The sequence below is a fragment of the Lates calcarifer genome, linkage group LG11 (assembly GCF_001640805.2).
Source record: "Lates calcarifer isolate ASB-BC8 linkage group LG11, TLL_Latcal_v3, whole genome shotgun sequence".
NCBI lineage: Eukaryota > Metazoa > Chordata > Actinopteri > Centropomidae > Lates > Lates calcarifer.
Window position 1 is genome coordinate 2,695,564 of NC_066843.1, and position 17,060 is coordinate 2,712,623.

Consider the following 17,060-nt stretch of genomic DNA (forward strand, 5'->3'; position numbering starts at 1 on the left):
ATCTGCTTTTACTGGTGTTTTATTTCATTGTCCAATCATACAGAAATCATTTTAAGGGGTAACCTTCATTCATTAGCTGCTGCATACACTGTCTTAAAGAGTTTAGTGATGTTAGTTTTCTAGGAATGAGACCATAAACATCTTAATGGAGCTATATGTGTGTTTTTGCTATTGCTACATAGCAACTGTTAGCATAAGCAGCTGTTTCATTCAGCCATGTTTGCAATTTTTTTAAACCTCAGTTTTACTTCCTTGTTAACACCACAGAGCCACAGTTGTTCTTTTTCTCGCTACAAGATGGGCTGGCTTGTTAGTATGCTAACTTCAGTAGTAGAAAAGAAGTGATAAAAATAGGAAACAAGTTAGCATAGGTGTTGCTCTCCATCACTGGAAACAGCTCTTGCTGAGTAAAGGAATGAAGTTGCAGTTGTTAATGCTAACGTTAGCTACGTAGTAAAAACTCACATATAGCACCTTTAAAGGCTGCTGTGGCTTCTCTGCTTACTCCCAGATGAACTTCAGAGACAGATCGCCGAGTTTCTCCTGAAGCAGCTGATCGACTCTTTGGCTCTGAGCAGCAGTAAAGATGTTCTTCCAGTCGCCGATCTGACCTGAAGCGAAAAAACAAAAACCTGATGATGTGTTCGTGTGTTTCTGATTTGGAGCTACTGTGATGTTACATTACCTTTGCGCATGAAGTTTCCACTGATCTTGTCTTTTGGCACAAACTCATAGTTGGCTTTGGCGTCATTCTTCATGTTCGCAAACGTAGATTTTTCCATCACATGATCAATGGCTGCTTCACTGAGGTTTTTCCCCAAGAACCTGCAGATCTTAGTTATAGCTCCTTTCAGGTCCTAAACAAGAAACAAGACCAAGTGTTTTCAAATGAAGGCATCTCTTTAATTCATAATATTAAGAGGATTCTCATTGTGGCCCCACATTGGATCAGATTCCTACAGAGACTGGCCTTTTTATTAAGGAACAGGATCCTTTTTGTTAAACCAGACTCCATTGACAAAAACAGCAATTTTACAGAGCAGAACACAGCAGCTGCTAATCTGCTGCCGCCTCCATCTGTTTGTTTGTTTGTGTTATTGTGTGACTATCAGTGGTGGTAAAAGGATTCAGATACTTTAAATAAAAGTACCACACAATAACACAAACTAACAGATGGAGGCAGTGGTATTCCAGCAGCTCCTGTGTTCTGCTCTGTTAAAATCACTGTTTTTGTCAATGGAGTCTGGTAGTAATATATAATGATGTTTCTGGTTAAACAAAAAGCTTACAAGATTTATGTCCCTGTCAATCATTTACACCCAGTTATCCTTTGAACAACTCAAGGACATAAAACTCTTCTTACCAAAATCATGTCCTCGTAAGTCAGGAAGAGGATGTTGTACTGGTCTCTCATTGAATGCCACTCTCTGATGTGGTCAAACCAGGACGATCCTCCAACTGTATCATCATCACAATATACAAATACAAACCAACACAATGCAAGAAGAATAAAAGTTTAAGTTGAATCCTACAGACTTTGGACTGAGTTATTGTAGCTCAATCATCAGTTAATATTCAAACGTTTATAGTCCCCATCACCCTCAGCTCTACTTCTGTTCAGTGCAAATTAGTTCACAGACCCAGAAGCCTGGCTGTAGAGAATATAGCTGCCAAATTATTCAAATCTAGAAGTAAAAAACGGCATATTCCCAGTTCCTAATACATTATAGTGAATAACATTACAGAAATAAATATTAATTCATGATTTCTAGACACATCCTCTGAAGTGCCTCAGCAGAAACGCAGAAAAAATTTATCCATACTCATTTAAATTTTATGTTACTTTATATACAGACTCCACTACATTTATTTGGAAGATAAAATTACTTTAAAAAGAATGTTGTTACCTCTTAATAATAAATAAATAAAACCGTGGTTGTGTCTTCTGTTCATGGTCAAAAACACATAGATAAAGGTACAAAAACTGGATGTAATTTTGTGAAGCAGAACTGTGTTTGTTCCTCTTTTCTCTCCCATTAATCATCTCACGACCCCTCAGATTCATTCAGTGACCCTTCAGAGGGGCACCACCCCTAGTTTGGGAACCACTGCACTTAACTAACGACATATAAAGTAGTTAAAACCAGCTCCACCTCCAGCAGCTGCAACAGTAAAATGCTGCTGAAGTGTTGAAACATCAGGGTTAATAATCTACTAATGCCAAATATTAGAACAGTCTTGCATACTTATACTTGTGTACTATTACTTAAGTTGCAGTTTGAATATTTCCACTTTCAATGGAGTATTTTTACACTGTTGTACTGGTACTTTCACTTAATTTTTTTAAGTGAAAAGTGGTCATAAGCCTTAAAGTTCAGGAAACAGCTCTTGATAACTTTGTCATCATCATCCGGCTCTGGAGGTACAGTATCTCACCGTTTCCTGCCAAATACTGCTCCAGGAAGTTCTCAAAGCTCTTGGGAGTCTCCATGACGCTGCAGACGCTGCTGAAGTGGTAATAAGAGACGATGTTGTCCTTTGGATTCCGCATCACATAGACGATCTGACACAGAAACAATCGACAATCAGGATTTCAGCTGACAGTACATGCCAAACTCCATTCAAATAATTGACTATTTAACGATATTGTAAAGAATAACTGGTATTCCTGAACCTGGCATTATTTTTTTTACATGTTTTTGGGAGTAAATGATTATAGAGACATAAATATTTGGAATTGGAAAATGCAAACAAGGTAGTTGTCCATGTCAAAGTGCATCCACTAAGGTTCAGATTGTTATTATAAGTGTCTGACAACATTATGGATAGGATTCCTACAGAGACAGAGCTTTGTAAAGAGTAAAATACTTTTTGTTTAATGAGGAACATCACTATATATCACTACCAGACTCCACTGACAAAAACTGTAATTTTACCGAGTAGAACACTGGAGGTAGAGTGAGAGTTTGTTTGTGTAATTGTTTGGGTACTTTTGCTCATGTAAAGTATCTGAATACTTCTTCCACCCCTGAAAGTCAGACAAAAACACAAACAAACCAAAAGATGGAGGCAGCAGCTCCTCTGTCCTGCTCTGTAAAATTGCTGTTTTTGTCAATGGAGTCTGGCACTGCAACAATCTTTAATAAAAAGCTCTATTTCTGTAGAAATCTCATTCTTAATACAACACTTACAATAACAATCTGAGTCAGTTTGTTTGTGTTATTGTGAGGTGCTGACCTTTGCCCTCTTGTCCTTCAGCCCTAGAGGCATGAAAGCCGGGGTGAGGTGAGAGGTGAAGAGCCGTGGAGAGGGTCTCAGAGAGTAGTCTGGTCGATCCTCCCTGTACTCCAGCCATGGCATCTGCTCCATGTTGTTTGGATATTCATTCAGACCTCCACTTAACTCACAGATGGAGATGAGTATCTGCTGAGTCCATATAGTGCCTGTGGAGGGCCATACAATATGATAAGTTATGAAACATCTTCCCCTGCAGTGACTCTGTTCAAATAACACCAAAACAAAGAGTCGTTTCACTGACCTGACTTTAGGTAAGTGACGAGGAATATGTCGCTGTCTCTGATTTCAAAGTTCTGCAGCGAATCGATGTACTCTGAAGTGGTGAGACCAGCGGCAAAGTTGAAGTTTTTGTACCTAAAGAAGTACTCGGTGATCTGCTCCATGTTACTGCTGAATCACACTAGGAGATAATAATAAGAAATGTTGGTGCACAAGTTCGTCAGGAACGAGCAGGAAGCCTCGCAGCAGCAGCAGCAGCAGCTGGACTCTGGACCCGAAGTTATGCAAGTTATAAAGCTGTTGAACTTTACCTGAGATACTGACTGCCAGCTGAGGTACCAGCTGTAGTGGGTTCGTTCTGGTGGGGGAGGCCCCTGCCATCAGGGAGTTTGCTTAGTCTGCAACAAAGCCCTCTGATCCTCATCAGGGCCAGGGGTCTCCACCTTAAATCTACCTTGTAAACACGTATAAGAACTCACTGAGAAGCTACAAACTATGTTACAAACTATGCTTGTCGCAGAACAGAGACGTCGGATCCCAGCCCCATCTCCATGGTAACATAAGCTAAACCGGAAAGACAGCTAAGCTAAGCTAACCACACGAAAACATTAGTCTAACTCTTATTTAAGAACAGTTTCCCACACAAACGTAACCAAATGAACTATAACAGTAGTTTGCAAAACATTGTTATGATTCATTTAAAAAAAAAAAAAAACACTTTACTTACCAAGAACACTTCCTGTGTTGGTGTCAGATTAAAAGCCCTCTAGCGTTTTATTTTCCAAAAACTTTGGAAAAAGTTCTTTTTCGACAGAAAGTTTGTCATTTTCATGTTCACTCACACTGGAGACACCGTCCATCGATGAACGAGCGTTGAGGCTTTTTGTTTAGGTTTTAGACTTTGCAACTTATAACTGAGGGGGTCGTAGTTAACCAGGAAAGTTTTCGGAGGAGGTCAGTCAGAAACATTTATCCGAGGAGAGTTCACTCACATTTAAACTTCGGTGTCACCAGTTGCAGCAAATTAGAATCAGCTTCTTCTTCTTTGGTTTATAACGGCTGCTTCCATCTTAAAAATGTTGCACTCTTGCCACCTTGTGGCGTTAAGTAACTACTACATTGTCCGGTCTGTCAGATTTTCCTGATCAGGAAGCTGACTTTTCTTTCCTGTCCTTTCCTTTTTTTCTCACAACTGAACTGTATGTGGTGAAATTACCTTTTTAATAAAGTTGAGTCAAGACAGCTGAACTGTGTTCTTTGGCTCAACAGAATGAAAGAGTTGCTGAAGAAGTTAATGGCAATCTGAATACACTTGTAGCAGCAGCAGGTAGTTTTTGATGGTTTTCTACTGTGAGCCCCAACCTAACAAAGTTACTTAGCTTGGGATATCTTTTACAGTTTTTTATTTTATTCTATTTTGTAGCATCTTTAAATGTTTGTTTGTTTGTTTGTTTTGTAAAACAATCATTGATATCAAAACTGCCAATGATTCCCTGCCCATTCCAAATCATTTCACATCATTGTTTTTGTCATTTATTTTCATGAAAATAAGTGAATTAAGAAGTTTATGCTCATACATGTAATGGTACAAGTATAAATGTTATGCAATGCTGACATGAGAATTCATTGAGTGTTATAGAGGTATGCAAATTCAAGTGGAAACAGGCCAGAAACAGCTACTAATGAATTTGTAAAAAGCTCCCTGTTATCCTGTTCTTACTTCTAATTTATGAACCTCTTAATCCAAACATGTCGGCTTTAAAACATAATGATGACCACAACACATTATATGTGAGATGTTACTCAAAGAACTCTTTTTATTGTTGTATACTGTTTACATTTATTTGGATTTATTTACTGTAATACAGCTCACTCTTCAAGTCAGAAGAGAGGTACATACATGTTACAATGGTTGTTAAAGATAATGACTACAGGATTACATTATAAAATTAAAGCAATGCAAGGATACAACATTTCAAAGATTAGCTAAACAGGTGTCCAAGCAAACACTCTGACTTTATAATGATCCATTTCATTAGATTGTGTAAAGCAAAAACAAACATTCAAACCAAATTCTAATATCATTTGACTTCCATTTATAATGACTGAAGCATAAGGCACTTAGTAATATAGTCTAAATCTTGCGCTATGAATATCTTTTGACAGTAAATGTTGGTTTACGATAAGCAAACTAAAGTAAGTGGATACAAACACCCAACAACTATAAACACTTCCAACGGATACTGACACCCCAATGTAGTTTCACATAGATTGCTATGATTATCAGTTTAACTGTACCACAGTGTCAAATATATCATCATAATGGCAAAAGGTAAAGTATATAAACTTAGACAAGGAACAAAAGAAATTCTGGCTATACAGTATGATCATCAGAAAACTGGATGATTTACATTGTAAGAGCTAAGGAAGAATTCCTAAAAGGTACAATCGAATGATTAAGGATAATAGTTCTAAACTCAAAGGTTAGGAAAAAGGTACATTGTGAATGTTGCCTCAAATGCAAGGCTGCCCATTCAAGATAACAATCAGAAAATTCTTCTATGAATCGTTTTAAGGGGCAGCTACAAACAATATATTCTGTCACTTAATTTGGACAATCTGTTGAAAATGCTTAATTCATTAATAACTGTCATTGTGTGAAAACACCTCCATTTTCTTTTGTTCTTTGCCTTAGATCAGATGATCAGTGTTTCTAGGTCTCTCTCTGTGGATAAAACGACGTCTCCAGGATTGCTTTGTTTTTCTCTGATGTCAGCAGACTCTGACAAAGGGAGTCTCGGATCTTCTTCCATGAGTCCATCTCTGAGCTCCAAAGTGCAGCTCTGGCTCTGATGAACTGTGAGACTTCAGTCTCGCTGCCTTTGGCCAGACTGATGCTGTCTTTACAGATGAAGAAGATGTCCATGCCGAGGAAAAGAGCATTGAGTGTGATGAAACCTGCCCTGGCTGACTTGGAGAGAGCGAGAGGCCCTTTGACTGCTGCCTGACCAATATCTGGGATGTCTGAGGCCACTCTGGGCACATTACGTAATGCTTTACCTTCCTCTGCCACCACCTTACCAACACCTGCAATCACCTCTTCACTCTGCAACAACTTAACAGCAGAGGCAGCATCAACAATTGAATCAATGCCTTTTCCAATAGCACCAGCTTTGCCAAGAACCTTACCTACTCCCACAACCACATCTATCTTGCTTATTTTTATTTTGGTGACTGGTTGACTGGTCACCTCCTTCAGACAATCCTGGAGACTCTGCACATCTTCCATGAAGCTCTGGAAGACTTCACTGGCTTTCTTTTGATGTTTACAGTTTACCCCAATCTCTGTGGCTGTGGTGACAGCGCTGTTGACTCCACTGGTGACTCCAAGCCCTACCCCTGTCATGGTCAGAGCTAGTGACACACCAGCTGTTACAGGAATTAATGCCAAACCAACAATGGAAAGCACCCCTCCAACAGCCCCCACTGAACTGCCTGCTATACTGGAGATCTTTGCCCCTTTGCTCATCCTGTCAAGCTGAACGGCACTTTCCTCCAGGTCTTTTAGAAACTCCAGCATCCTGGGCTGTCGCTCATTGAACTCACTGATGAAGTGAGAACATGGCACGTTCTGGAAGATGAACCACCATCCTGAAGTGCTGGTTCATCCTGACAGAGAGGGAAAACAAAGCTTATGTTCCACTTACCAATATTGTTTATCAACACTAGATTCAATTATTATGTGGAATGTGAAAAGGGGTCACTTTTGCCTTGGGGACATCCCCCCGTGTCACCATGTTGCAGCACCAGCATTGTTATAATGTTGCACAGTTCCAGTGAACACTTCTGGCAGTGACATTTTTGGATTATCCAGAATAACCAGGACTTATTTCATGTAACATTTGCCCTTAAACAAATCATACATGGGAAATATTTACCTGATCTCCTCAAGCTGATTAATGTGACAAAGCATCTTCTGTATGTCATCTCCAGACAAATCCACATCGAGGTCTATCAGAGTTTGCTTAGTCATCTTCAGGCAAAAGTCAATGAGGGAGCTGTGAAAGACAGTTACACTTAATGCCTACAGTAGATCTTTGTATTAGAAAATGTGCACACAGTTTAGTTAATGAAATGTCTGTTTACCTTTTCTCTAACTTCCCACAGATTGTCTGGGTGATCTGTATGTATTTGTCCAACTGATACGACAGCACTTCCACATTCTGAAGTTTGGGAAGGAAGAAGACTTGAGCATCTCTTTTAAACTCGAGCAGGAGAGGGCAGATAAGTCGTGCAGCAGTGATGACAACCTCAACTTGTTCGAGGTTGATCCCTTCAGGCAGATGTAACACCTGGTTCTCCATGAGCACATGAACTGAGGTGACTGCCAGCTTCTCCACTGCATCCAGGAAGCAGTCGAGTTTCTCCAGGCCTCCCAGAGTGTCCTTCAACACAGCTTCCAGCTCCTTCTGCAGCTCTGCACATGTACTTGTTTTGGTCATCTTGCTCTTCATATATTCAAAAAAGGCCTTACCTTTGTTCTCTGACTGTTTAACATGGCTGAAGCTCAGGTCAGCTTTGTCAGCTCGGGTTTTGATGTCCATTATTGTGTTTAATTCTGTCTCTCTCCTGAGTGCCCATTTGTCCATCTTCTCACAGAATCCTCTCACTGTGTCGATGTAGATGATGGTATCTGTGACGTAGCGGCACAAAGCCTCCTGTAGCTCCTCTCTGTAAAGACAAACCATCAACCAGTTTGTGAGATTTCAAAACAAATGCAATCGACCCTGGGTCAGAACCTTTGTTTGGGTGAAAAGTCACAGAGCTCAGTAAAAAGTAATAAGACATCCTGATGGTCAGAACAAAAAGAAGAAACATAGTGGCACTCTGTTTTTTTTTTTTAAAGGAACAGCGCTCTGTACTTAAAGGATAAGTACAACTCATTTTCTTATTTTTCTCTAAGGCTTTTCTCATTACTGCACAGTAGTAGGCCAAAATCTACTGAAAAAAGTTTACCTTGCAGCAGACATTTTCTCCTCTCTGTGAGTTAGTTTTAGTTCCTTCAGTTCCCAACTTGTTTTTGGACTGAATATGATGGATGTTTGTTATCCACATCAGTAAGTTGAACCACTCCCGTTCCTGTATTTAACTACCTCCAGGCTCAGCAGTCTATTCATTTTTTTCAGGAAGCTGTATGATAGAAATCTAGTGTGGAAGCCACACAACTTTACTTATCGACACCTAGTTCCTGTTATTGCATTCAAGTGCTGTTGTTCCTCCTTAAAAGAATGCAGTAGTTCCTAACTTTGCCAACATTGTGGCATGTTTAAATATGTTGCAAGGAATCTTAATGAGAATGACTTATAGCAGCTGGACCAGAAGACTTAAGATTTGATGAGTTTTAACATACCACATATTATATGATTTTATCTGACAACTGTCAAAACCAACTGAAACCGATAAAAGATTTGAGTGTGAGTATGCGATCCTGCAGGCAGTGTTCTCTTCATAAATCACAGTTCACCTGGAAATGTGTGCACGGGCCCAGACTGACCCACAGGAGGGCCAGGACAATTGCCGGTGGCCTGGGCCCTAAGTGGCCTGCCTGGCCTTCCTGCCAAAAAATGAGGCAGAGGAATGTGGTTGCGTTTACATGGACTCCTTGAAAAAAGTCAGCAGCGACAGCAAGTGAGCTCACTGGTTCTTCCCATGATGAGAAGAACCAGTGAACTGGGGGAGAAAAAAGGGATTAAAAGGAATTTTTATTTTTATTTGTACTTACATTACACTTAGTTGGAGAAAGCAGGGTGATAATTTTCCTAACATCTTTCAATATCTAATTACTTTTGTCTGAGAATTAGTAAGCTGTACAAAAAGTGCACTGAGGATTAAAAAGTAGAACTAGAATTATCGCCTCGCAGTTGTTTGCCTCCACTAACCTGTCAGACTGCGACAAATGCGGTCACAAACTCCCCCTCTGTTCTCATAGTTAGCTTGAGAATTCTTGAGTTATGGCCAGTACATTCTTTCATCTTATTTGACGCATTTCTGTTATGAGGCTTTTATCTTTTCTGTTAAAAAAAAAAGGCAGCTCAGAGTCAAACTTTACCTTGCAGCAGACATTTTCTCTTCTCTGTGAACCGTCTTCTTCCTGGTCAGACTGCTTACACTGATACAATAAAAACAGCACAGGACCTTTTTAATTTAGGGAGGTTCACACTGCAGCAACAATAAAGTGTCCAAAGTCCAGGTAGCAGCACAGCTTCACTTATAAAATGATTATTGCCTGATGTGGCCTTCAAGTTTTGTTGTTCCTCCTCTGCAGCAACTTTTTGTCAATGGAGTCTGGCACTGCAATAATCTTTAATAAAAAGCAGATCCTTTGGGTGCTGTGGGTTGCAGGATGAGGCCTCCATGAATCTGGCTTCTCCCACAGATGCTGGATCAGTTTGGGATCTAGGGAGTTTGGAGGCCAGGTCCTCAAGACATTCCTGAGCGGTCTTGGTGGCATAGTGGCGTACTGGGGGGGTGCTGTTGCCATGTGGAGGGTTTACTTAGTCTGCAACAAAGTTTAAGTGTCAGGTAACATCCAGATGAATGTCAAGACCCAACATTTCAAAGCGGAACTCTTACTTTTGTTGGTGTCATTAACTCACCTTGTAAGGGAGGTGAATATCACCTTTTCATTTGCACTGCTGCTGCTGTCTTCTGATCCTCATCAGGGCCAGGGGTCTCCTCCCTGGGTGAATAGCTCGTTTTTAAATTAAGTTTTAATTCAACTTTTACATTATAGCGCACAGTGAAGATGCTGTGTTTTCCATTGTTAAATCCACCTTGTAAACACAACTAAAAACTCACTGAGAAGCTACAAACTATTTGTACTGAACAGAGACGTCACCACAACGGTGAACAGGGTCTCCATGGTAACACACTTTATAACTCTCTACCGTAAACAATAGGCCTACTCAAGTACAGAACTTAAGTACAATACAAGGCCAACTACCTGAGTAGGATTCGTCCATTCTCTGTTACTAATATACGTCTACTCCACCACATTTCATGGAGGTAAGTTTACTTTGGAGATTAAAAATGATTAAAACTAAATATAAAATAAATAAATTGTGATGTATTACTATGAGGTGAGAGCTCATCATTGATCCCTAGGGGAAGCTAAACAAGACACCCATGAAGAAATCATATATAATCAGCTCCACGTTTAACAGCTGCAACATTAAAGTGATGAACTCATTAATGAATCAGCAATAATCCAATAATATAATATGTATGATTCTGAAATGGGCCATTCAACATAACGTGTACCATGTATATTCTGATGCTAATATTTTTTTCAACACTGGAGAGGGTGGATCAGAGGCAAACTCAAACCTAGTCTTCCAGACTCTATAATCAATATTAAGGACGAGAGGTGAAGATAAATGGTACCTTATAAGTTCAACCAGGTGACTTTTATATTCTCCAAAACCTTTAGCTCTTTTTCCTCAACAGAAGGTTTCTTCTAATTCTTCATGTTGTCTCACACTGGAGACACCGTCCATCGATGAATAAAGAATATTTTTGTTCAGAATTTAGGCTTTATAACTGGAAAGTTTTCAAAGGAGGTCAATCAGGAAATTTATTTGTGGCGAATTCACTCCACATTCAAACTTCAGCGCCCACAAATGCAGCTTTTTAATGACAGAAAATTAGAATCAGTTTCTTCTTCTTCTTCTTCTTCTTCTTCTTTTAACGGCTGCTTGAATCCTGTAGCACTGCTGCCACCTTGTGGACACAGCTGTTTGTATCACTCATATGTTCAGTTTAGACAAAAATGATGAAGCATCAAACAAGTTTTTTAGTTTTGCATCTCATAGAAACTCAAGAAATGTGTCATTCAACATTTTGGAATATTTAGGTTTGCATGCATGTTCCACTTCCTATCAACACACACATCCACCTCCCATCACCCATGCATTTAAGTCAGCAGTACATTTTTAGCAAACATGTTGATAACCTGGATTTCTAAAGCAGTATTTGTTGAAAAGAGTTGTGGCTGCGTCTCCAAAAAATTACAATCTGTAGCTTGTAATGATGGGCCCACCACCAGGTCCAGCAGGGTTTAAAAGGTTAATGAAGACAGAACATAACTTCATAATCCACCTTTTGTGATGCACATGTCCTTTATCCTCCACTGGAGCCGGTTCTAGTTCATCTATCACTGGAGCTGGTTTTTGTTTATCCTCCACTGGAGCTGGTTCGAGTTCATCTTCCACTGGAGCTGGTTTTTGTTTATCCTCCACTGGAGCTGGTTTTTGTTTATCCTCCACTGGAGCCGGTTCTAGTTCATCTTCCACTGGAGCTGGTTTTTGTTTATCCTCCACTGGAGCTGGTTCGAGTTCATCTTCCTCTGGAGCTGGTTTTTGTTTATCCTCCACTGGAGCTGGTTTTTGTTTATCCTCCTCTGGAGCTGGTTCGAGTTCATCTTCCACTGGAGCTGGTTTTTGTTTATCCTCCACTGGAGCAGGTTCGAGTTCATCTTCCTCTGGAGCTGGTTTTTGTTTATCCTCCTCTGGAGCTGGTTTTTGTTTATCCTCCTCTGGAGCTGGTTTTTGTTTATCCTCCACTGGAGCTGGATCGAGTTCATCTTCCACTGGAGCTGGTTTTTGTTTATCCTCCACTGGAGCTGGTTCGAGTTCATCTTCCACTGGAGCTGGTTCTGTGTCTTCCACATAATGTGCTGTTGACTCTGTGTCTCTTTCTTCTTTGATCACCTTCTCTGGATAAAACGGCCTATCCAGGATAGCTTTGTTTTTTTCTGATGTTGGCAGGCCTTGATGCAAGGATTGGCAAATCTTCTCCAGTGAGTCCATCTCTGAGCGGCAAAGTTCAGCTGTGGCCCTGATCGACTGTGCAGCTTCACTTTTTGCATCTTTAGCCAGATTCCGGCCATTTTTACAGATGGACAAGATGTTGATGGCTAGGGAAACAGCACTGACTGCAATGGACCCAGCATTGGCTGCTGCCTCTCCTATTAAAGCAGCCACCTGGGGCACATCTGATGCTGCACTTTCAACAATGCTTTCAATATTTTTTACAATAAAACCAATATTTGTGAGAATGCTGACTACTCCCAGAGCCACATCTAATTTATTTGCTCCCATGTTAATGACTGATTGACTGGTCACCTCCTTCAGACAATCCTGAAGACTCTGAACATCCTTCATGAAGCTCTTGAAGACTTCTTCAGCTTTCTTTTGTTGTTTACGTTTTACTCCAATCTTTGTGGCCATAATGACAGCGCTGTTGAGACCATGGGCAATTCCCAGTCCTAACCCTGTCATAGTCAGAGCTAGAGATGCTCCTGCTGTTACAGGAATTAACGCTAAACCAACAATAGAAAGCACACTTCCAACAGCCCCCACTGTGCTGCTGGCCACTCTGGCAATCTTTGCTCCTTTACTCATCCTGTCGAGCTGAACAGCACACTCCTCTAGGACATCTAGGAACTCCAGCATCCTGGGCTTTCGCTCATTGAACTCACTGCTGAAGCGAGAACATGGCACTTCCTGGAACATGAACACTGTCCGGAAGTCTGAATCCATCCTAATGAAGAGGAGAAGCAAAATTAAAGCCCACCTTGTCAATATTTTTATATTACCGTGTGGAATGTGTTGAACTAAGTTATGAATCTAAAACATAACTCTTCCCAGAGTAAAATGGCAGTCTCTCTGTTAAAATCTGTCCCTATTCTGCTTCTGGCTCTAACCCTGATATTCTTCTTCGCTGAATGAGGAGGTTACTGTTCCACCACCTGTTTCCCCAATCCCCAATGAGACCAGTGGTCAAAGCATTAATCTTGAACTTGCTGGACCTGTGCCTGGAGCCCTTACCCTTACTGCTTACCTGATTTGTGAGAGCTCATTGACATGACAACGGATCCTCTGCATGTCATCTTCAGACAAATTCAAATGAATAACTACTGGTTTTGTCTGGCAGAAGTTACCAACAGATCTGTGAATGATACAGTTACCATTAGTCTAGTCAGCTATGGTATGGTTCCATTAAAAAACAGTTCATATGATTTACATGAAATCAGAAGGTGCTGTTTATGAAATGTCCATTTACCGGTTTACAAACTCCCTTCAGGCAGATGTAACACCTGGTTCTCCGTGAACACATGAAGTGAGGTGACCGCCAGCTTCTCCACTGCATTCAGGAAGCAGTCAAGCTTCTCCAGGCCTCCCAGAGTGTCCTTCAACACAGCAGCCAGCTCCTTCTGCAGTTTTCTTATGATGTTCTTTGCACGCTCTAAAAAATCCTTACATTTGCTTTTTGACTGAAAAACTTCACTGAACTTTTGGTCAATCTTCTTACACTCGTCTTTGATGGACTTCATTTTGCTTAACTCTTTCTTCCTGTCATTTATCCATTTAGAGTGGCTCTCACTGAATTTTCCCACTGCATTAATGTGCTGGAGACTTTCTGAGGTGTACTCAGATAAAGCATCCTGAAGTTTATTTCTGTAATACGGAACAAACATTGAACTTAATTTTGAAAACAAATGTTTAAAGAATTGTTTCAGCTATTTTGTGCTACCTTGAACGTACTCTCTCTACATATTTCATCAAACTAACTTGAGATGAGCAACACCTGCTTTGGCATTAGAAACCTGACATTCACATATTCCATTACTGTGTTTGCCTTTTTCATGCCTGTATAAATATTTATATATAAAATAATACTGCACCATGTAATCTGAACAGGAGGCTCTACCATTAATATATATGCTCACAGAAAAGAACACAAAATGGGGCCTAATTGTAGCCACAAATAAATAAAACTATAATAATCATAATATTACAACAGCTTCTATTAATTAACACATATTCTGTAAATAAAAAAAGTAAAAAGGTCAATCTAAACCAAACTTTTTCACCTTAGTCAAAGCTCAAGTTTCAGTCCCTGCAAGTCTTTTAATTTTTTGGGCATCAAATTCAGCAGCAGTTTAAACATTCAAACTTTACCTTAACAAGGACACCTGATTGCCTCCACTTGATGTGGCGTCACTACCTCCCTGTAGATCTGTCATTTTACTTGATACATGGATGAAACAAAGACAACAGTTCTAGGGTTTAGAATGATGTCTCTCATCCTTGTTTGGTGGACTGAGCATACTCTGAATTAACTCAGGAAGTGAGGAGGGACACCATATAAGGCGAACTGATATGGTTACACTTCCCTTCTCATCATTGTCAATCACATACTTTAGCTAACAAACAAGTAAATTAAAGCATTTTTATATAACATGGTGATTAACACTGGAGTAGGATTAGAAAAGTAAATATTACCCCTGCCCTGACTATAACATTGCTGAGATAGAGAGAGGCAGTAGGAACAATTTGTTAGAAAAATAAAACTCTATTGAAATTACTGATAAACATGAATTGAGCATGTTTTCCTTTTATTTAACTTTTTTTTTAATAAAAGCCATTACGTTTTTGATTATTTCTTTTCTGTAGCAGAAAACAAATCAGGAAACATTGAATCTGAAGGGAGAATTTAGAGTTAAAGTTAAAATGGTTCTAAAATGAGTTGGTTGAAATGGTTTTACTTGAGCAACATTTACACAAAGTGAAAATGAAGGTTTCTATCTGAACTTTGTGAACTTCCTTTCCCATCATTTCTCACCGCTGATGCACTAACCACAGCGGGTCAGGTACACATAGCTGTTAGATGCCGCTTCCTTCAGTCAGTGGTTGCAAGTGCTGCTCAGGATGAAGAAGGTCAAACAATCAAACATGTTACTTCTCATGTCTGCACGGTTAGGCTGTATTTAGTTACTGGAACTTAAACTTGTGTTTGTTTGTTTTTTTTTTTCTTTTTTCTTGGTCTCTCCTCTCTTTTTTTCTCAGCACTTTAGATGAATAGTTTTTGTGGAATGGTTCAATTGATGCTTCAACTCTCAACACAACAGCAGATAAACAACTTGCCACCCTCTAATTTTTTATTGTGTTTGTTGACACATGATTTAAATAATCAACTGATTATCAAAACTGACACGATAACCATGAATGACACCACGTCATAAATATATCCGTGTCTAGAACACAGATTGAACATTACAACAATCTAAATCCAGTTTAACAGTCATATAAGGAAAATTAATTATTCGATGTGAAAGGGATGTGTTGAGGTGAAAAACTTACCAGTGAGGCAACAAAAAACAAACAAACAAACAAACAAACAAACCTTTTGGCGATATCCTCGGACTGGAGAAATGGACGTACTTCAAATCAAAGGAGAGCTTGCTGTGCAGAGCAAAAATAACATATTAGGCTTGTCGCATTGTTGCACTGTCCCTCTCTGCATTGCTGATTAAATGAAATATTCAATATCTAAAGAAAACAATAAACGCCATATTAAATAGTCAGAGTTGCAGTGAGTGCAGGTGGTGGTGGATGAGGTGGCTGAAGAAGGCAGTGTGAGTCTCTGCAAAATCTGGATTACATGCCAGATCAGTGCTCTAGCGCCCCCCTGTGGCTGAAATATGGATGGGTCTTTGGATGGCCTGAGTTCTGCCGTGAAGAATATTAAATAAGACTAAGATTTTCTGCCTACCTGATACTTGTATGCATACCTGAGTTTGCTTTAACTTCCAACTTTTACAGCCATGATCTGACATTACCTGGTGAGGCAGGAGGTGAACCACCATTTCAGACTTTGGAATGAATCATTTTGCATCTTTGGTCAACCCAATCATAAATCAAAGCTTCCCAATTATCATTTTATGTACTATCAACAGACAAGGAATTAATTCAAACCCAAGATCCAGAACTCTGATATATTCTATCCTCATTCAGTTTTTTGATAACATACACCATCCTCCTGTTTTTCCTTTTTCTGTGTCAGATTTGACTAAAATCTCTTTTTTTTTTAAACAGACAATCTTACTTTGTCTTCTAATGAACAGACCACATTTTACAAGATACAGAGGAATAATCTTTATTAACTGTAAAATTACACATTTAATACAAGAAATTGTTTTGCGTTGTCCCCTTTTAGTAAAGTACAGTAAAACATATAAAGGAAGCCAAACTGTTTTTTATTGTAAAATTAAAACATTACAAAGAAAAAAAAAGAAAGAAAATACATTTCAAAGAAGGGTAAAGCAGCCACCTCCATGGACACCATAGCTTTGAAAAACTGATTCAATTTTCTGAAACAAAAGGCCATCACTGTATGAAACGATAAAACAAACATCCAAGAACTCATATATTATTCTCATACAATCTAATCTACTCATTGAATTATACATTTTTATAAGACAGTAAATGTGTTCATACGGTAAAGCATGTGCTGAATAATCAAACATTGTGACACATAGCACCTCTACCGGTAAGATCTTATTTTTCTCTGAATGACAAATATATTGCATTATGTATTGAGACAAGCTTCACAGAAAGAAGATACAAATTCAAGTAAAGGAAAAGGCATACTGCACATGTAATTGTTAATCAACTGAATCAATGAGTTTGTTTTAAGAAATA

General features: G+C 39.4%; 3 protein-coding genes across 3 annotated transcripts; all 3 read right to left on the reverse strand.

The window, feature by feature from the left end:
- Positions 1–3: 3 nt before the first annotated feature.
- Positions 4–4,088, reverse strand: sult3st1 (sulfotransferase family 3, cytosolic sulfotransferase 1). Its single transcript, XM_051074160.1, has 7 exons — positions 3,828–4,088; positions 3,539–3,697; positions 3,238–3,443; positions 2,437–2,563; positions 1,364–1,458; positions 686–857; positions 4–611 (listed from the first exon to the last, which is right to left on the reverse strand). Exons 2-7 carry the CDS (start codon positions 3,678–3,680, stop codon positions 502–504), a joined length of 852 nt encoding a protein of 283 aa, XP_050930117.1. The 5' UTR covers positions 3,681–3,697; positions 3,828–4,088; the 3' UTR covers positions 4–501.
- On the reverse strand, positions 3,828–8,681 carry LOC108888582 (uncharacterized). The gene is given in 6 exon segments (XM_051074158.1): positions 3,828–3,966; positions 4,244–7,159; positions 7,161–7,185; positions 7,455–7,574; positions 7,663–8,247; positions 8,533–8,681. Coding segments are annotated over 5 exon segments (1,674 nt in total). The 5' UTR covers positions 8,547–8,681; the 3' UTR covers positions 3,828–3,966; positions 4,244–6,229.
- A 2,640-nt stretch (positions 8,682–11,321) lies between these two features.
- LOC127143040 (apolipoprotein L5) lies at positions 11,322–13,522 on the reverse strand. Its single transcript, XM_051074159.1, has 2 exons — positions 13,417–13,522; positions 11,322–13,116 (listed from the first exon to the last, which is right to left on the reverse strand). The coding sequence occupies exons 1-2, from the start codon at positions 13,458–13,460 to the stop codon at positions 11,583–11,585; spliced, it is 1,578 nt and encodes a 525-aa protein (XP_050930116.1). The 5' UTR covers positions 13,461–13,522; the 3' UTR covers positions 11,322–11,582.
- Between the last annotated feature and the right edge of the window lie 3,538 nt (positions 13,523–17,060).

Bases quoted from the DNA above. Each gene is read 5' to 3' on its own strand.
- sult3st1 (XM_051074160.1), bottom strand. From the start codon at position 3,680: ATGGAGCAGATCACCGAGTACTTCTTTAGGTACAAAAACTTCAACTTT. The intron at 2,564-3,237 runs GTCAGCACCTCA...TTTCTGTGTCAG, and splicing joins TGAAGGACAAGAGGGCAAAG to ATCGTCTATGTGATGCGGAA. The intron at 1,459-2,436 runs GTGAGATACTGT...ATGATGATACAG, and splicing joins GCAGTATTTGGCAGGAAACG to TTGGAGGATCGTCCTGGTTT.
- LOC127143040 (XM_051074159.1), bottom strand. From the start codon at position 13,460: ATGCAGAGGATCCGTTGTCATGTCAATGAGCTCTCACAAATCAG. The intron at 13,117-13,416 runs GTAAGCAGTAAG...CCTCTTCATTAG, and splicing joins AATGAGCTCTCACAAATCAG to GATGGATTCAGACTTCCGGA.